Here is a 21343-nt window from a genome sequence, read left to right as displayed (position 1 = left end):
CCAAGTGCCACGCTTTTTCAGCAGAGGACGGGACCCTCGATCCCTGGGAGTAGATGCTCTTCTCCAACAGTGGCCGACACAAGAGCTTCTCTATATGTTCCCGCCCTGGCCCATGTTGGGCAGGGTGCTAGACCGGGTGGCAAAGCATCCGGGCCGGATAATCCTGGTGGGTCCGGATTGGCCCAGACGTCCCTGGTATGCGGACTTGATCAGGCTCTCAGTGGACGAACCTCTGCGACTGCCAGTGGAGCAGGGCCTGTTACATCAGGGTCCCGTGGTGATGGAGGATCCCTCCCCCTTTGGTCTTACGGCCTGGCTATTGAGCGGCAGAGTCTGAGGAAGAAGGGCTTCTCAGACAAGGTCATCGCCGCTCTGCTGAGAGCGAGGAAGCGCTCTACTTCTACTGCTTACGCCAGGGTTTGGCGTACCTTTGCAGCGTGGTGTGAAGCAGGTTCACTTTCTCCATTTACTGCTCCAATTTCTTCAGTGCTGGCGTTCCTGCAAGAAGGTCTGGAGAAAGGCCTGTCGCTCAGTTCCCTGAAAGTCCAGGTAGCGGCCCTGGCTTGCTTCAGGGGCCGCCTGAAGGGTGCTTCCCTGGCTTTGCAGCCAGATGTGGTGCGTTTCCTCAAGGGAGTTAATCACCTGCGCCCTCCTCTGCACTCAGTGGTGCCTGCGTGGAATCTCAACCTGGTGCTAAGAGCCTTACAAAGCCGCCTTTTGAACCCTTGTCGAGGGCATCTCTGAAAGACCTGACGTTGAAAGCAGTCTTTTTGGTGGCTATCACTTCAGCCAGAAGAGTTTCCGAGCTCCAGGCGCTCTCTTGTCGAGAGCTTTTTCTGCAGTTCACTGAGGCAGGAGTGACTATTCGCACAGTGCCTTCCTTCCTACCCAAGATTGTTTCTCGCTTCCATGTGAGTCAGCAGCTCTGTCTCCCTTCCTTTCGTAGGGAGGACTACCCAGAAGAGTATTCTGCTCTCAAATATCTGGATGTGAGACGGGTCATCATCAGATACTTGGAAGTGACCAATGATTTCCGGAAATCGGATCATCTGTTTGTCCTGTTTGCAGGTCTTCGTAAGGGTCTGCAGGCTGCTAAGCCTACCGTGGCAAGATGGGTCAAGGAAGCCATTGCAGCGGCTTATGTGGCCGCGGGGAAGGTGCCGCCTATTCAGTTGAAGGCCCACTCCACTGGAGCTCAGGCGGCCTCGATGGCAGAGGCCGGGTCCGTCTCCTTGGAAGAGATTTGCAAGGCGGCAACTTGGGCGTCGGCCCATACCTTCTCCAGACATTACCGCTTGACTGTGGCTGCTCGGGCGGCGGCCCGGTTTGGAGCTTCAGTGTTGAGTTCAGGGATTTCAATGTCCCGCCCTGGGTGAGTACTGCTTCGGTACATCCCACCAGTCTATGGATTGATCAGCATGATGATATGGAAGGTAAAATTATGTATCATACCTGATAATTTTCTTTCCATTAATCATAGCTGATCAATCCATAGCCCCTCTCAGATATCTGTACTGTTTATATTCTGGTTGAATTTTAGGTTCAAGTTTAGTCTTCAGTTACTTCAGGAGGACTTCGTGTTCAAGTTTTTTTCACTTGGATTCTTCAAGAGTTGAGACGAGTTTGTGTTACAGTGAGCTGCTGCATTCCTCTCCCCTCCGTTTTACGGGGCTGGATTGAGACTTAAATTCTGCCGGCATTCCCTCCCGCTTCGTGCGGCTGTAGGGCAGCTTTGTACCCCTCCCGCTTCGGCGGTGTTAGGGTCAGTCAGCTCCTCCCGCGGTTGCGGTTGCAGGATAAGCCAGATCCCCCCGCATCGGCGGGGTGGTGTCCCTCCCCCGCTCCGCGGGGATGAGCTGGACGGATTCCCCTCCCCCACTTGTGTGGGGATTAGCTGGGTTAATTCCCCTCCCCCGTTTCGGCGGTGGTGAGCTGGGCAGAGTGTCCCTTTGTGGGTGTAATTCTCTAAGTGCTGAGTCCTGCGGATGGAGCTTTGATATCGACATACTGAGGAGTTTCCGGCAGCACATGACCACATATAGGGAGGCAAAAGTTTGCTCTCTATCTCCACCTGCTGGTAGATGGACACAACCCACCAGTCTATGGATTGATCAGCTATGATTAATGGAAAGAAAATTATCAGGTATGATACATAATTTTACCATATTACTATTATATTCGTGCAGAGAATTTTTTCTTCTGGTAAAGGGCCACTAAACAGACATCATGTTATGAAAATCAGGTGCTATCTATTTATTTACTTATTTATGGCATTTTATCCCACATTAAACATGAATTAGATTGAAACCTGGGAGCATTTAAGATCTTTTTTTTTCTTGTGCCTACATCAAAAGAAAAAAAGATGGCATGCAAGAAGTTGCTCCTTTTGCATTGTGGAATGCAGTGGTATATTATAAAAATGCACATGGTTTGTTTATTTATTTATTACTGTTTCACAAAGAAGGTATTAATTAATGAGGGAAGGGTTTCCTTCGTGCAGAACTGTCCTGTGACGTTTGTGGCCGTGACCCCTCTCAGACTCACCGTATTTCCGGTGGTCAGCTTCTGAGCTGGCTCTGGTCTGTGCTTCCTGTGTTTGTTCTGTCTCTGTGTGCTGGCTGCATTGGATTGTCTGTGTGCTGTTTCCATTCCAGACTTCAGTCCAGTCCAGATCTTCCAGACTGCCAGACCTTATTTTGTTTGAACATGCACAGCACCCTTAGTTGCCTGGTGATTGTTGCAGCAGAGAGTCTCAGCTGCTGCTGGGCTTATTAGCCATTGCCTTTGCATTGTCTAAGGTCCCTGGTATGTTGGTACGCTGTGCACTTCTGCCTAGTCTAGTTTCTTGTTTTAGATTTTTGCCTGATTCTGCTGTCTGCCCAGACCCGGCTTGTTTTCTGGTTTTCTCTTGTGCATGCTGCCTGTCCCTGACCCGGCTAGTATCCTGGTTTTCTCTACTGCCTGCTGTCTGCCCTGACTTGGCTTGTTTTCTGTTTTTCTGTTCTGTCTGCTGCCTGCCCAGACCCGGCTTGTACCTTGGGTTATTCTCCTGTTCTGTGTCTAGTTCTTGGTTGTCTGTTTGTGTCTTGTTGTCAGTGTCTTGTTCCGTGTTTTAGTGGCTGCTTGCAGCTTTCAGTCCTGCCCATGAGTTTCCCCTTCCTTGCCCTGCTGCCCCTGTATGTTCCTTTCCCCTCTGACCCTCAGTCCTGGTTCAGCCTAGTGGGTATCCAGTCCTGCCTTGCCCAGTAAGTCCTGCCGGCCACTCGCATTCAGGAGCTCAACTCCTGGTGAAAGGTGGCCAAGTGCAGGTGAAGTTTAAGTGTGCCTGCTCTGCTTTCCTGCTTGTTTTTCTCTGCTGCTACTCCAGTCCGGGGGTCCAGTACTGTTCTGCCTAGTCTCCGGTGTGGGGTGGTTTTGCCTGCCACTGCCGCATCTCGGCAGTGGCCCAAGGGCTCACAATCCGAGTTCCTGCGTTTTTGGAAAACGTGACATGTCCAAAGACAGTCTAAATGTGCCAGCCTTGTCCAGTTCAGCAGACTATTAGTAGCCAAGTTCATACAAAGTTAATTATGTTCGGTGTAAAATAAATCTGTTGGCTCAGGCTGCTTGCTATGTGAATATTCAAGCACTGTTTCATTATTGCTACCAAGTATTACATATTAAGGGGATTTGTTTTAATTCATTTATCCAGTCCTTATATGCACATGGTTTTGCTTATTATATTTCAACATTTTTATTGATGACAAGACAAAGAAACATCTCCAACAATTTAAGTGTACATAAAGTCAAATATCAAGGAGTGTATGTACAACAGAAGACATAATATTAAAGTCGGTCATCAAGCTTTAACAATTCCCCCCCCTCCCCCCGTTATATTCCAACAATATAATAGTGGTTTAACAATACTATCTCCCCCATCTACAGGCACATCAGGGGCTACAAACATATCCATCAACCACGTTGTTTTCATTGTCCTCCCCTCCCTACCCCACCCTCCCCCCTACTTCCAGATTGTGTGCACATACTACCAGTTGTGAGAGCGCTACGGCCTAATATTTATGCCATTCTGCTGTGTGACCGCTTATAAGAGTTGATATCACTAAGTTCCAGATGAGGGGCCTTGTTCCTTATAGCCCCTCAATTTCCTACTCGGCCTGCATTTACTTTGATGCAATTTAGTGCTAAAAGAATGATCCCTATTGCGCTCCTAAGATTATCATGCATCTCCATGCACTGATCTTGTATGAAAAGTTAAAGGCCAGACACCCCCCATAACGCTAACCCCCCCCCCCCCCTCCTCATTCGCTCTACATTCGTCCCAACTCATTCAACACCTGACTTCTGGATCTAGGTGCGATTATGTTTAAATCAGCTCCCCACACTCTAATGAACTGCTTCCTCCTTTTTGCAGTGTAGCCGGCCCCTTGTGTTTCCCACAGCATCAGTGCATGTAATTTATTCCTCCAATACCAATATGATGGTGGGGTGCTAGAGATCCAATGATTGAGGATACATTTTTTCCCCAGGATGCAGGACTTACTGAGAAAATTTCTCCTCTCGGGTCCCCATTATCCACACCACTACCGAGCTGAACATTGCTCGATCAAATGAGATGGTTATCCGCCGTCCCAGGATCTCCAATACAAAGCGGGCAATAGCTGTCCAAATGGTTTTCCTTTTTAAACCCAATGGTTTCCTATGATAGCATTGTGCGTATTTGAATTAGTTTTTCTGTACAAGTTTTGCTTGATTTGTCTTTATTTCAAATAAACAATTTTTAAAACACATCTTGTCAACAAGGGGCGGGGCTAGGTGGGGGCGGGGGGGGGAGGGCCCACCGAACAGGTCTGCACAGGGCCCCGCAATTGCTAAGACTGGCTCTGCCTCCACTTCTACTACAGTGCAACGTCTTGATGGTTTATCTAATAGTTTGTTTAAAGGCCAAACAAATTTAGAATTACAGTGTGAAAGTTTGGAAAATCAACTTTGCAGGAGAAATCTCTGTCGTATAAATTTTCCGTATATTCCTGGTGTTTCTATGCAGGAAATGTTTAAACGTTATATTACTCAAAATTTTGCATGTTTCTTCTTAATTGATGCCACCTATATCTAGAATATTCTATCTACCTTCATATAAGAAGAAATTTGGTGATGATGGACTTAATCAACTATTCCCAATATCTGAGGATAGTTTAAATATAGCAGCCTTCCTGGAATCCTTTATGGAGCAGGTGGCGATTAAATCTATGTTAGTAGTTACTATGACAATTGACTATGACTCTGATTTGCTCCTGAAGTTATATTCTCCGAGGACATGTTCTCACATGTGGGTCGTCGTCGTCCACGGCGGCCCCAGGACGGAGATTTTCTAGTAAAATCTAAAAGAGCTTTGCGACAGCCAGCAAAGCACGGGACGGATGCATTGCACATGCGCGGCCATCTTCCCGCCCCCGTCCGTTCCTGCCTCAGTTTTTTCTTTTCCGCGGTGGAGAGTGGCTGCTTGCGGTCTCTCTCCCTTAGGTCCCAGGAAAAACTTAGGCGCCTTTTTTGTGTGCTGTTGCCGCTTTTTTCTTGTTTTTTTTATTTTCTAGTAAAAAAAAAAAAGAATCTCTCTTTTTTTCTTTTTTTTTTTTCCCCTTAGTTTTGCCCTTTATAAGTTTCCTTTCAGTTCCGTTGCGACCTTTTGGGCCGCCCAGCCGCAGTTCCCTTTTTTTGTGCCCTAAGTTGGATGTCATCGAAGCCTTCCAGCGGCTTCAAGAAGTGTGCTCGGTGCCAGAAGTCGATCTCGGGCACTGACCCGCACTCCTGGTGCATTCAGTGCCTTGGGCCTGACCATCGCCCAGACGCTTGCAAATTGTATCTTAGCTTGAAAAAGTGGACACAAGCGTCGAGAAGAGTTCTTCGGGACAGCCTTTTCGGAGCTCCGACTGATTAATCTACATCGGCACCGGGGATGGCATCGACATCGGGAGCGCAGGTGTAATGGCTGTCAGAACTTCCCCTGTAGCTGGAAGTAGTGAGCCGTCAAGTGGGTCTCCACCTGTCTCGAAGGCTCCTGCTGTGCAGGCCCACCGAGACCGACCGATGTTGGACCCAACCCTGAGGAGGCGTGTGGATTCCACATCTTCCTCGTCAGTACTGCAGAGTACCGGTGACGTGCTTCGAGCGAAGGTGAAGAAGCATCGGCACCAGTCTCCCTCCAGGCACAGTACCGGGAGGTCTAGGGCGTCAAGGGATTCGGCACCCGCAAAGCGCCGACACCGGGAGGAGCGCTCACCTTCCATACAAGAGGTGTCGGTGTGTCGGTCTTTGGACAGCCCGGTACCGCCTCCCAGACCTTCACAGATTCTGACTTCGACTCCGGTACCGGCCCCACAGCCTTCCTCAACAGCGACTCTGGAAGAAGTATTTAGATGGGCAGAAAATTACTAGATCGCAATTATTCTGGACTTGTATTTGGCCCTAAGCTGTCCTAACAGGCTGGACCAATGAAAGGAATAATGCCAAAGATGGGAATAATTTATTAAAGATATACAGTAAAAATAGCAATATGGCAAATGCAAAGCAAGTTACAAAAATATACTTGTGCACTACAAAATAAAGATTATTACACCAATAGATATATGAATATAGATATATGAGTAATTACCCAGCTATAATACCTGAGAAAAGATTACCAACACTTAGCAGCAAGTTAGGCTAACCTCAGGTCCTGTTATAACCCAAGCTGCAAGCAAAAGCCATAGACTAGCTACCCTGAACTATAGGAGGGAAAATCCTACTTCTCTCTCACCCTTTGCAGTCCATAGGTTCCAGACTTATGATGATGTGAAGAATCTGATTCCTCTTTTCAGATTCTAGCAGGGTACCTGAGAGTCTGTCCCTGCTCATGAATAACTTTCCAAGGTCCCTTGCTCTGTGCACAGGTTCACAGTCTCTGGGCAAACTACGGAGCTGCAGCTGAACTGACCTTTCAATTTCAACCATCCCAGATCTTATTCTTCCAACCTCCTTTCTTCACACATTACAAGTTTTCAATAAGTCTTCAAAACTTTTAAATTCTTGCCTCAGTAGTGCAAAATTGCCAAAACTTAATTTTATGGCAATTCTAAACTGCACTAAAATCTTCATCAGCTTCTATTGTTTATATATCAACTTAAAGCACTTATCTTAAATACATTCGGACTGGGGGCTCAGATATGTCCGACATGCATGTTTCGCCTCACGGCTGTATCAAGGACCTCCCCTACAAAAAATATATTAAAAAAATCTCATCTTAGTATCATTATGTGTGAGTCATTCCTTTCCTTCCCACCCATAATAATCCCCATGAATAACTGTAAGTTCGTTTGGTTGAATGCTGAATTAGATTGGGGCTCTTTAATGTAATTTGAATGCATTTGGGTCTGTCCAATAGGAGCTGGGGTTTCCAGATGCGTCAACATTTAAGTAGCTTTAGAACAGACGCTGCGGCCATCTTGATAAGAATTGTTCCTTTGATAAATGGGTCAAGCTGGCGCTAGATTGGCGTAAGGGTAAGGATTAGAGGATTTTTATTCATGGGGATTATTATGGGTGGGTAGGAAAGGAATGACTCACACATAATGATACTAAGATGAGATTTTTTTAAATATATTTTTTGTAGGGGAGGTCCTTGATACAGCCGTGAGGCAAAATATGCATGTCGGACATATCTGAGCCCCCAGTCCGAATGTATTTAAGATAAGTGCTTTAAGTTGATATATAAACAATAGAAGCCGATGAAGATTTTAGTGCAGTTTAGAATTGCCATAAAATTAAGTTTTGGCAATTTTGCACTACTGAGGCAAGAATTTAAAAGTTTTGAAGATTTATTGAAAACTTGTAATGTGTGAAGAAAGGAGGTAAGATCTGGGATGGTTGAAATTGAAGGGTGAAATATTAATTTTCCCAGTAAGTGATTGACCTAGAATACTGCCATTATTTGGTAAGACGCTGAACTGACCTTGTCAGCTTTTATCACAAGAAATTCAGTTCACTGGTGTTTTGGGAAATCAGTCTCTCTAGCACCTCTGAGAGAGATCTGTCCACCAACCAATCTTCTTCTGATCTTCTTTCATTCTCTTCTGTCCAACATTGGCATTCCTCTCGGTCTAGGTGACACATATGGATCAATCGGAAACAACGTATTTCTGTCCAGCAGAATTCATGGTGGTGACAATGAGAGGCCTTGTGATTGCAGCAAAGAAACTCTCAGTCACAAGTCTGATGGTAGCAGACTCCCTCATGGTTTACAGGTGCTCCCAGAGATTCTGTCTCTCTGAAAACTGCTTCTCTGCGCCTCCCAGGGGATAAGGTGGATTGCTGCTGCACGTAAACACATGTCCTTGGATGAAGCAAGCACAGCTATGCCAAGCAGTAGTTTTCCTTTGTAGAAAGATGGTTTCTGATATATTCAGGCCACAGGCTGTAGAATCCATATTAATTCAGCAAAAGATTTCTCAGGCTTACCAGGCCTCTGACCAGTAAAGGTGAGACAGCAGGAAATACCCCAAAAGACCTTTTATGTGTAGTCCATTGCAATGTCCTCTAGGCTGCCCTACTGCTCTGCTGTGATGTCTGTGTGGCCAGTCTACTAAGAATGATGACCTTCAGATATCCAAATGGCTGTTTTTTGGGTGGTTTTCTCTTGGACATTTTATTTTCCAAAATGGTCCCGAAAGAAAAACACACTGAGCACAAAACGTCTAGAAAAAAGGTGAATTTTAAAAAATAAAATTAGATGTTTTTCAGGTTCCCAAAATGGCTATGTTCGTTCAATATTTGGACGTTTCGCTATCAGACTTAGACATTTTATTGAAAATGCCCCTATATATCTCTGAGCTTTAAGGATTGTTTCTTCTAGTGGATAAAAATTTCCTATATTGTTTGATCTCTTCTCCACTACTTTTGAGGACCGGTTTATAAGTGATACAGGTTTCTTTGTTGTTTTGATAGTTTATTTTTTCCTGGATACTTCTTATTTTTCAACTTTAAGAAATGTCTTGAATGCAAATATTTGAAAATTCAATAACAAAATTAAAAGAAAAATAATTATATTTTAGTGAAATATTAAAAACCTCACGTAGCTGAATGTGATAAATTTATAGAATTTTGATTTCCTCACTGCTGTTTGTCCATACCCAGCCCAGACATGAGTGGATGGGCAGACCAGCTACTTGAGATATTTAAACTGAACAAGGAACAAACAATGGGATGATCCCCTGAAGACTGAGACTTATTTTCATACCATTGCTAATAGGATTTTTTAAACATTGGATTTTCTTCTGTTATACTGTTGTTAATGTCTCAAAATATCTTGTCTATTTTCGGGAGGGTATCAGCCTTTGTTACAGAGGCAGAGGGAAGTTAATAGTATCCTATCTGAACACCTAATTGAATTATCTTTCAGTGGTGTATTTGGGAAGAGAATTTCCTGTTCTAAGGTACATGAATTCAAGTTGGTGATTATTGCTTGCTTTATTATTTAACAGTTCTAGTGATTTCAATATAGCAGGAGTTCAAACACACATTTGGCTTCTTTAAATGAGCAGTTGTGCAGTAATAATGATACAGGAATTTTATGGAATACAAGCTGAATACTGTATTTCTTGGTAACAGGAGATGGGGCGACATGATGATCTCTGGTCCCTATTTTACATGCTGGTAGAGTTTGTGGTTGGACAGCTACCTTGGAGGAAAATAAAAGACAAGGTAAATTTGTTGAAAGTAGAATTTTTTTTTGTCAGGTATTGGCAAGAAGCTACAGCAGTGCTTCCCAAACCTTTTTACAGATACGATCCCATTTTAACACTTTAAAATTCACATGGCCCCAGATTGATGATAAGAACAAAATAGCAGACCTCCAGTCCCCACCCATTATTCACTTTCCCCTCCATTTATGCAAAACATGAAAGCAGCAGTAGTGGTTGCCCCGGGGAGGGCCTTTAGATGGTGGTAGTGAGGGAGAGCATTTGGCCATCCGGCTGGGGCAAGAGGACAGTTGCTGCCGTCACTAGCCCCACCCCTCCCAGCAGAGGGTGGGTCCTCCTGCCCCAGCCAGCTGGCCAAACGCTCTCCCCCACTACCACCATTTAAAGGCTCTCCCTGGGCCTACGTTTGAATGCCCTGGTGGTCTTGTGACCTCTTCTGGACAAATGTGATCCCCAGTTGCTGTTGCCCCCCACCGGTTCCTTATCCAAAATGGCTGCTGGGACTTTCTGCAGCAACCCCTTGAGTTTGGTTCTAGTCTCAAAATGGCCTCTGAGACCTCCAACTGCAGTCTCAGCAGCCATTTGGCTGAAGAACTGGGGCAAGAGCAACTGGGGATCGCTGTTGCCTGGAACAAGCCACTAAACCACCAAAGCATTTAAATGTAAGCCTGGAGAGGATCTTAAGGTGGTCGGGTGGCCCTGGGGGGAGGGGAGGAAGTCTGTAAAATACAAACCTGAATTTTGGGCCTGTTTCAGTGCCAAATCTGAAACCTGGTTGGCTTCTGCAAGGGCTGTGTGTCAGTGTGCACTCAGGGACTCCCTTTTCCATGGTTTGCCATTGTAATAGGAAGCTCATGTTGGGGAGGGGAGGGGAGAAGAAGGACCTGTGAACATGTACTGATTCACAGGCTGACTGCCACTGCTAGGCATAGGTCACAATGGAGGTCTAGAGCATTGTTTCCCATGTCTGGTCCTGGAGTACCCTTTCTAGTCTGGCATTCAGGATATCCACAATGAATATGCATGAAAAAGATTTGCATATAATGAGGCAGTATGCAAATCAAGTTCATGAATATTCATTGTAGATATCCTGAAAACCTGACTGGCAAGGGGTACTCCAGGACCAGACTTGGGAAACACTAGTTTAGAGGGAGAAGGGAGCAATCCTGTTCTATAATCCTACCCATCAATGGGGGCTCCTGACCCACAGTTTGGTTCCTATAGCCCAATGGTTCCCATTCTGTCTAGTATTTTTCAGCAGCAAGTTTAGCGTGATCCTTTTATTTCCTCTTGGTTTATACCTTATTTTTCCTTCTTTTTTGCCCTAATTCATTTTGGGATCAAATTTTCATTGAAATCTAGCTGGCTAAGTAAAGACGTAATTAACTAGATCCTACTGGATGACACTGTCAACTTGCAAGGTTGCCAGATTTGGTGAACTGGATTCATACACTGGCCAAAAACTGGGCAATCCTAGAGTCATTCGTGGATTGGGCTTCTGCCTTTACTGGTCAGTGCTGATCTTGTTTAACTTTAGCTTGTTAAGTAAAATGTGGAGCACTTTTTTGAAAATTGGTCTCTTCCCCCCTTTTCTACTAAGCCGTGTTAGTGGTTGCCGCACGGCAGTGCCGACACAGCCCACTGAAAGTGAATGGGGCTGTGTCGGCATTAGCACACGGCAGCCACTAGTGTGGCTTAGTAAACAGGGGGTTTTGTTTCTTATACTTTAGTTTTTAGAATAAAAGGTGTGGACTTTCCGAAATTGGTCACACACTATTTTTGAATAATGTCCTTTCCTGGTACACAGTTCAGTTTTAGCAATAATCATAATACACGTGAACAGCACAGTAACACTCCAGTGAGCCACCACAATGGTAACAACTTTTATATTTAAAAAAAAAAAAAAAAAGCTTTCAAACTTTTAAACACTGATGGTAACTTAAAGTTGCCTTCTGAACTATTTAAAGTGTTATGTGAACATGTATAGAAAAATTTAGTTTAAAATGAGGCATTATGCTGTTACCACTTTTCATTTAAAAGATTTTGTAGTCAAAATAATACACTGTTAGAATTGTGCAGTAGGTGTGATTTGAAAGGATGTTAAGATACATGGCAGATTAGCTCTGTCTGTACTCTGTAATTAGTTGTGACTTAAATGGTAGGTAGTCCCCACAAACTGCAAATGACATTTGGTGGCCGCCACAAGCATGACGGTTTCCATAGCAGGTCTTGAGTGGGTTGGTTTCTAGGAACACCATCCCCAGTCTTAATGGAAGTTTAAGTGACTTGCTGAAGACCACAAGGAACCACCATGGGATATGAATTTGGGCTTTTTGAGTCCAAACCCCTCTGTTCTAACTTATTAGTCTGCTCATCTGCCCTATGGCTTAAATAATCATGGCAAACCACCTATCTAAGAATATTATATTTAATCAGCATTAGGGAAGATTGAAATATTGTGCATTTATCTGTGTTTACTGTTTTATAGGAGCAAGTAGGTTCTATTAAAGAGAGGTATGAGCACCGGCTCATGTTGAAACATCTCCCTCCCGAATTCAGCGTATTTCTGGACCATATCACTAGCTTAGATTATTTTACAAAGCCTGATTATCAGGTAAGAGTCTACTGTTTTGATTTTTACTAGTGTATTCCCTGGGTTTTTAATATTCTACTGATGATGATTTTAGTAGTAATATTTTGGGTTTTCTCTGCTATCACAGCAGTCCCACATCTGGCCAACCTGAGCATCAGAAATAAAACTAATATTAAATCTGGATTATGGGATTTAGCTCCTAAATTTTTGCAGTCTTTCTCTAAATGTCATCATAGATGCAGGGATATGGTCTTACAGCCTATGTGCATATTCCTCCCAGTATTCTCCATGTCCACACAGGGCCTCCGGTCCAGCTGCCCAGCACTCCCACCGTCTGCCTAACATGTGCTGAGGATATCTTGCAGTTTATGTGCATATTCTCCGAGGACAAGCAAGCTGCTTGTTCTCACTGATGGGTGACGTCCACGGCAGCCCCTCCAATCGGAATCTTCACTAGCAAAATCCTTTGCTAGCCCTCGCGCGCCGATGCGCACCGCGCATGCGCGGCCGTCTTCCCGCCCGAAACCGGCTCGTGCCGGCCAGTCTTCTTTTGTCCGCGCTCGGTACGGTCGTGTTACGCCGTTCGCGCCCCGAAAAGTCGACTTCGCTAATAAAATATTAAAAAAAAAAATCCTTTCGGAAGGAGACCTTTTCGGTCTGTTCCCTTCCTATATTTCTAGTTTTTGCCCCGTGAAGTTTTCTTTCGTCGTCGGGGTAGGCCCCTTTGAGGCCTCGGTTCGAAGTTTTTCTTCCCCTTTTTGTGGTGCCATCTTTGCCATTATGAGTTTTGATCTCGCCGGCGCGAGTTTTCCGCCCATGACATCGAAGTCTCCCAGCGGCTTCAAGAAGTGCACCCAGTGCGCCCGGGTAATCTCGCTCACTGATAGACACGCGTCGTGTCTTCAGTGTCTGGGGGCTGGGCACCGCCCGCAGGCCTGTAGTCTGTGCTCTCTTTTACAAAAGCGGACTCAGGTAGCGAGATTGGCCCAGTGGAACGTGTTGTTCTCGGGCTCTTCGTCGGCATCGGCACCGGCACCGGGAGTATCGAGTGCATCGACGTCGCCAGCGTCCAGACCTTCATCCTCGGCCGCGATTGCATCGAGTGTATCGAGGCATCGACCCTCTGCATCGGGACTGAGACATCGGAAGGCTGCGTCAGCGTCGGTGGTACCGGGACCTCCTCGTCTGCTGATGTCGTCGGACGGTGGTGCTTCGTCTGGAGTGCAGGTGAGGGCTGTCCATTCCCCTGCTGGTGGCGGTGAGACTTCGGGTGGGTCTCCCCCTACCCTGAGGGCTCCTGCGGTACAGCCCCCCCCCCCCCCCCCCCGAGATCGACCTTCTTCGGCCTCGGCCCCGAGGAAGCGACGGCTGGATTCTACGTCCTCCTCGTCGGTGCCGGGAAGCTCCGGTGACATGCTTCATTCCAAGAAGTCGAAGAAGCATCGACACCGGTCTCCTTCCCGTGTCGGCACCGAGAGCTCTGGGTCACCGAGGGAGTCGGCACCCAGCAGGCATCGGCACCGAGAGGACCACTCACCCTCTGTTCAAGAGGTGTCGATGCGCTCCACTATGGACAGCCCGGAACAGCCTCCACGCCCGGAATAGACTCTGACATCGACACCTGCATCGGCTTCCATGTCTTTCTCCACAGCCGCTCTGCACGAGAGTCTCCGAGCTGTTCTCCCAGAGATCCTGGGAGAGCTGTTGCGCCCTTCCCCTCCGGTACCGGGGGTGCTTGCGCCACCAGTACCGTCGAGTGAGGCGCCGGCTGGCCCCTTGCCCGGGGTGAGGTCTCCGACATGTACCGACTGCGGTCGCCTCCCAGGAAGGCTCCCCGACGACGTCGGCGGAGGGAGCTTCGGCGGTGCAGGCTAGGGAGTCTACCTCTCGACGCTCCCACCGTGGCCATGGTTCCACGGAGTCGAGCCGGGCACGGCTTCAGACACAGGTTCGTGAACTTGTGTCTGATACCGATGGTGAGGCCTCGTGGGAGGAGGAAGGGGACATCAGATATTTCTCTGACGAGGAGTCTGATGGTCTTCCTTCTGATCCCACTCCCTCTCCTGAAAGGCAGCTTTCTCCTCCCGAGAGTTTGTCTTTCGCTTCCTTTGTCCGGGAGATGTCTACGGCCATCCCCTTCCCGGTGGTTGTGGAGGACGAGCCCAGGGCTGAAATGTTTGAGCTCCTTGGACTATCCTTCTCCACCTAAGGAAGCGTCCACAGTACCCATGCATCATGTCCTCAAAAAGACATTGCTGGCGAACTGGACCAAACCATTAAGTAATCCCCAAATTCCCAAGAAGATCGAGTCCCAGTACCGGATCCATGGGGACCCAGAGCTGATGCGCACACAGTTGCCTCACGACTCTGGAGTTGTGGATTTGGCCCTAAAGAAGGCTAAGAGTTCTAGGGAGCATGCTTCGGCGCCCCCGGGCAAGGACTCTAGAACCTTAGACTCCTTTGGGAGGAAGGCCTACCATTCTTCTATGCTCGTGGCCAAAATCCAGTCTTACCAGCTCTACACGAGCATACACATGCGGAATAATGTGTGGCAGTTGGCGGGCTTGGTGGATAAGCTCCCCCCTGAGCAAGCCAAGCCTTTTCAGGAGGTGGTCAGGCAGCTGAAGGCGTGCAGAAAATTTCTGGCCAGAGGAGTGTATGACACCTTTGATGTTGCGTCCAGGGCCGCTGCTCAAGGTGTGGTGATGCGCAGACTCTCATGGCTGCGTGCCTCCGATCTAGAGAATAGACTCCAGCAGCGGATTGCGGACTCGCCTTGCCGTGCGGATAACATTTTTGGAGAAAAAGTCGAGCAGGTGGTAGAGCAGCTCCACCAGCGGGATACCGCTTTCGACAAGTTCTCCCGCCGGCAACCTTCAGCTTCTACCTCTACAGGTAGACAATTTTTTGGGGGAAGGAGGACTGTTCCCTACTCTTCTGGTAAGCGTAGGTACAATCCTCCTTCTCGACAGCCTGCGGCCCAGGCTAAGCCCCAGCGCGCTCGCTCTCGTCAGCAGCGTGCGCCTTAGCAAGGCCCCTCGGCTCTCCAGCAAAAGCAAGGGACGAGCTTTTGACTGGCTCCAGCAGAGCATAGCCGACATCCAAGTGTCAGTGCCGGGCGACCTGCCGGTCGGAGGGAGGTTGAAAGCTTTTCACCAAAGGTGGCCTCTCATAACCTCCGATCAGTGGATTCTCCAAATAGTCCGGCAAGGATACACCCTCAATTTGGCCTCAAAACCTCCAAATTGTCCACCGGGAGCTCAGTCTTACAGCTTCCAGCACAAGCAGGTACTTGCAGAGGAACTCTCCGCCCTTCTCAGCGCCAATGCGGTCGAGCCCGTGCCATCCGGGCAAGAAGGGCTGGGATTCTATTCCAGGTACTTCCTTGTGGAAAAGAAAACAGGGGGGAATGCGTCCCATCCTAGACCTAAGGGCCCTGAACAAATATCTGGTCAAAGAAAAGTTCAGGATGCTTTCCCTGTTCACCCTTCTCCCCATGATTCAGGAAAACGATTGGCTATGCTCTCTGGACTTGAAGGACGCCTACACACACATCCCGATACTGCCAGCTCACAGACAGTATCTGCGATTTCAGCTGGGCACACGTCACTTCCAGTACTGTGTGCTACCCTTTGGGCTCGCCTCTGCGCCCAGAGTGTTCACGAAGTGCTTGGCTGTAGTAGCAGCGGCACTTCGCAGGCTGGGGGGGTACATGTGTTCCCATATCTCGACGATTGGCTGGTGAAGAACACATCCGAGGCAGGAGCTCTACAGTCCATGCAGATGACTATTCGCCTCCTGGAGCTACTGGGGTTTGTGATAAATTATCCAAAGTCCCATCTTCTCCCAGTGCAGAAACTCGAATTCATAGGAGCTCTGCTGGATTCTCGGACGGCTCGCGCCTATCTCCCAGAGGCGAGAGCCAACAACTTGTTGTCCCTCGTCTCGCGGGTGTGAGCGTCCAAGCAGATCACAGCTCGGCAGATGTTGAGATTGCTGGGCCACATGGCCGCCACAGTTCATGTGACTCCCATGGCCCGCCTTCACATGAGATCTGCTCAATGGACCCTAGCTTCCCAGTGGTTTCAGGCTGCTGGGGATCTAGAAGACGTGATCCACCTGTCCACGAGTTTTCTCAAATCCCTGTATTGGTGGACGATTTGGTCCAATTTGACTCTGGGACGTCCTTTCCAAATTCCTCAGCCACAAAAAGTGCTGACCACGGATGCGTCTCTCCTGGGGTGGGGAGCTCATGTCGATGGGCTTCACACCCAAGGAAGCTGGTCCCTCCAGGAACGCGATCTGCAGATCAATCTTCTGGAGTTACGAGCGGTCTGGAACGCTGTGAAGGCTTTCAGAGATCGGCTGTCCCACCAAATTATCCAAATTCAGACAGACAACCAGGTTGCCATGTATTACATCAACAAGCAGGGGGGCACCGGATCTCGCCCCCTGTGTCAGGAAGCCGTCAGCATGTGGCTCTGGGCTCGCCGTCACGGCATGGTGTTCCAAGCCACATATCTGGCAGGCGTAAACAACAGTCTGGCCGACAGGTTGAGCAGGATTATGCAACCTCACGAGTGGTCGCTCAATTCCCGTGTAGTGCGACAGATCTTCCAGGTGTGGGGCACCCCCTTGGTAGATCTCTTCGCATCTCGAGCCAACCACAAAGTCCCTCAGTTCTGTTCCAGGCTTCAGGTCCACGGCAGACTGACATCGGATGCCTTCCTCCTGGACTGGGGGGAAGGTCTGCTGTATGCTTATCCTCCCATACCTCTGGTGGGGAAGACTTTGTTGAAACTCAAGCAAGACCGAGGCACCATGATTCTGATTGCTCCTTTTTGGCCGTGTCAGATCTGGTTCCCTCTTCTTCTGGAGTTGTCCTCCGAAGAACCGTGGAGATTGGAGTGTTTTCCGACCCTCATCACACAGGACGAAGGGGCGCTTCTGCATCCCAACCTCCGGTCCCTGGCTCTCACGGCCTGGATGTTGAGAGCGTAGACTTTGCCTCTTTGGGTCTGCCAGAGGGTGTCTCCCACATCTTGCTTCCAGGAAAGATTCCACTAAGAGGAGTTACTTCTTTCTATGGAGGAGGTTTGCCGTCTGGTGTGACAGCAAGGCCCTAGATCCTCGCTCTTGTCCTACACAGACCCTGCTTGAATACCTTCTGCACTTGTCTGAGTCTGGTCTCAATACCAACTCTGTAAGGGTTCACCTTAGCGCGATCAGTGCATACCATTACCGTGTGGAAGGCAAGCCGATCTCAGGACAACCTTTAGTTGTTCGCTTCATGAGAGGTTTGCTTTTGTCAAAGCCCCCTGTCAAGCCTCCTACAGTGTCATGGGATCTCAATGTCGTTCTCACCCAGCTGATGAAACCTCCTTTTGAGCCACTGAATTCCTGCCATCTGAAGTACTTGACCTGGAAGGTCATTTTCTTGGTGGCAGTTACTTCAGCTCGTAGAGTCAGTGAGCTTCAGGCCCTGGTAGCCCAGGCTCCTTACACTAAATTTCATCATAACAGAGTAGTTCTCCGCACTCACCCTTAGTTCTTGCCAAAGGTTGTGTCGGAGTTCCATCTGAACCAGTCAATTGTCTTGCCAACATTCTTTCCCCGTCCTCATTCCTGCCCTGCTGAACGTCAGCTGCACACATTGGACTGCAAGAGAGCATTGGCCTTCTATCTGGAGCGGACACAGCCCAACAGACAGTCCGCCCAGTTGTTTGTTTCTTTTGATCCCAACAGGAGGGGAGTGGCTGTGGGGAAACGCACCATATCCAATTGCCTGCAGCAGGATACCCGACGCGACAGTCGGTTCGGGCAGTCAGTGCTTCAGAATCTGTTCGGGGTTTAGAATCCAACTCCACCCCCCTAGGCCCATGTTTATTCTGTTCCAGGCTGCACTCTCAGTTAGTTGGATAAATTGTTAGGTCGATCTCAGTTATGTCCTCGCCGTTGCGAGGCCCAATTGACCATGGTTGTTGTTTTGAGTGAGCCTGGGGGCTAGGGATACCCCATCAGTGAGAACAAGCAGCCTGCTTGTCCTCGGAGAAAGCGAATGCTACATACCTGTAGAAGGTATTCTCCGAGGACAGCAGGCTGATTGTTCTCACAAACCTGCCCGCCTCCCCTTTGGAGTTGTGTCTTCCCTTCTCTTTGTCTTGCTACATATGAGACTGGCTGGTACGAGCCGGTTTCGGGCGGCAAGACGGCCGCGCATGCGCGGTGCGCATCTGCGCGCGAGGGCTAGCAAAGGATTTTGCTAGTGAAGATTCCGATTGGAGGGGCTGCCGTGGACGTCACCCATCAGTGAGAACAATCAGCCTGCTGTCCTCGGAGAATACCTTCTACAGGTATGTAGCATTCACTTTCTCCCTAGCATTCTCTAGGGTGACTTACAGGTCTACCACGATCCACACAGGGCCCTCCATCTCTGCTGTCCAGTGTTCCCACCCGACCACCTACCAGCCACAGGTTTTATTTCCCTTTCTCCTATTTTCCATGGCTCCACTACACTTTCTGTTCTTGATACTGGCTTTTCCTAGTCTCTCCTCATTTGAAACCTCTGCATACCTCAAGCCCACATTACACCCTTTCTGCTTTCATCACCTCACCATCCCTTTTGTCTTCTACCTCCTTGGCTCTCAAACTTCCAACGTTTTTTCTTTTATTCAACTATCTCCATTCTGTCTGAGTGCATTTAATCTTTATCACTATCATCATGCCTCTCCTACACTTCTCTGTACTCTCTTGCTCCTTCCCCTGCTCTCTGGTAGGGATATAAATCCCAATCCTGGTCTCTCCAAATCAACTCTCACGCTACCTGTGCAGATCACACCACAATGTCCCCAATCTTATTTCTGTTTCTCTCCTTTCCCCTTTTTTGCCCTGTGGATTGTCTGCTCTGTCTCCAGCAAGCTTGCCTACATCCACAACCTCTTTATCTCTCATACTCTTCATCCGCTTGCTGTAACTGAGACTTGGCCTTGCCCTCAAAACGCTACTTCAGTTGCTGCCTTGTGACAACTTCCTGGTTGTAGGGCATGCCCTATTTTAGTTACCTTATACAGCTTATGTATATCTTACATAATTAAAAATTGTAGCGCGTGATCTCAGGCTCTACATCTGGTTCTTTCTTACATTTTGGTACTTGAAGTAAGATGATGAAACTTATTACCAACTCTTTTTGTGTTGTGGTTTTAGCTCCTCACTTCCGTATTTGATAACAGCATGAAGACATTTGGAGTTGTAGACAGTGACCCCTTTGATTGGGAGAAGAGTGGAACAGATGGTTCCCTGACAACAATGACAACATCAACTACTCCCCAACTCCATACCCGTCTGACTCCTGCTGCCATTGGGTATGTGCATCGATCATATATATTATGCCATCCCCAAAATAAATCAATTCATAAATACCTGTTCATAGTGAATTGCCTTTCTACTCACTAGAATACGCTCTTGAAATTTAGCTTCAACAGATTCTGTGAAACCTACCATTTTGTTCTTAAAGAAATTGATCATGGGGCCTGGTCTTATCGCTCAAGCCACAGTACTCAGTGTTCTAGGCAAATCCAAGTTTAGAGCCTCTTTTTCAGAGGAGCCAGCTGAGGATGCAGTTTGTAGGAGACTCCCATGTAGCTTGGGAAGAGGAAGTTTCTCCTCCAGTATCTGGGGAAGTTAGGGATAGTAGAGGATATAAAGGGTAAAAATACCAAATAGCTCCAAAATAAAATTGTTTATGTTCTGTAATCTTTCTCAGCAAACATTTTTTTAATGATAGGTCAAGTGGGACAAGGTGATCGAATTTTGCTCTTGAGAAGCCTAAGACTGTTGAATAGCCTGCGTTCTAACAGATTAGATTGAGCTTTGCAGAGGAACTGAGCTAGAGAATGTTTGAAAGACTGAGACACACTGGGAAAGGACTTAACATTGACTGACACTAGTGAATTTTTATTATTTTCTAACTTTATACCAAGTTATAAGCTTTTTGCCTTCAAATCAATAGTTGTTTAAAATGTTTAGTATAAAATTTCTTGATAGGGAGCTTTTTGAGGTGCTGTCACGAGACCCTATCTCTATTTCTGTGCTACATAAGAGGTTGTTGTTATGCTGTCCATTAAAAGATCATGGGCACATTGCACTACGTTGGTCTGCAGATCTGCAGACTCCATTGAACTCTCAGGATTTGTTGTGTTGTATTTGCAGTGTCCCTCAGTGGGTGCAGAGTGCAGACCTTAGGGGCTATCAGGTGTGTGTGCTGCTTCTGGCATATATTTCTCAATTGTGACTTCATCAGATGGGTGGTGCTGACACTTCTTTGTGTCTCTCAAGTGTGGTCAGCTCCCTAATACTTTTTATCATGATTTATCAGAATGCTCTATTAAGGCCTTTTGGAAGTCTGTGGTAAGATATCTGGAGTGAGTTCTCCAGTTGGAGATTTAATTTCTTCCTGGGAGATATTCTCTTAGGTTGTGCTTCTGCTTTGGGGGTTGTGCTTTAATATCAAAGAGAGCCTGCATAATGGGCAAGAAATGTATTTTAAAACAGTGGACTCAATAGGAGGGTCCCTTTTATTGGTTATGGCGCAATCAATTGCTCAGTTTGCTATTAATGGAATTTAGGGCTTGTCGCAATGTACATTTTACTCTGTTTGGGGGCAGTATGTTCACACTTTAGGCCCCTGGGCTTGTAGTCACATTATTAATCAGTTAGGTGCCTTATTGGGTACTTTGAGGTAATTTGTTGCATTTATTGTTCCTATTTGATAGGCTCTTCCATCACTTTACCTTGAGTTATTTGGTGTGGGTTGGGGAGGGTGGGTGGATGTAGGTCGTTGTGTAATTTTTAACATAAATGTTTGTCACCTTTAAAATAGCTCCTTTCAGTTTTCCCACTGCTGTTCTACTTCCTTCAGCTGTTCCTATCCAACTGACTCCTGAGAAATTCCCCCATCTCAGCAAAGTTAGTTCTTTTGAAATCTAGGACTTTGTCTTGAATAATCCCCCTCCTCCTTTGT

The 21343-nt window shown here is 47.3% G+C and overlaps 1 protein-coding gene across 1 annotated transcript in view; it reads left to right on the top strand.

Moving 5' to 3' along the window:
• The window catches only part of TTBK2 (tau tubulin kinase 2), a 237559-nt gene that overhangs the window by 140983 nt on the left and 75233 nt on the right, over positions 1-21343 (top strand). The window contains 3 exon segments of the mRNA XM_030214295.1: positions 9640-9732; positions 12220-12345; positions 19528-19685. Of these exon segments, the coding sequence (XP_030070155.1) occupies positions 9640-9732; positions 12220-12345; positions 19528-19685 (377 nt within the window).

Source organism: Microcaecilia unicolor, chromosome 9 (assembly GCF_901765095.1).
Source record: "Microcaecilia unicolor chromosome 9, aMicUni1.1, whole genome shotgun sequence".
NCBI lineage: Eukaryota > Metazoa > Chordata > Amphibia > Gymnophiona > Siphonopidae > Microcaecilia > Microcaecilia unicolor.
Note: the sequence above shows the minus strand (reverse complement) of the source record. Positions and strands in the feature narration are given on the sequence as shown.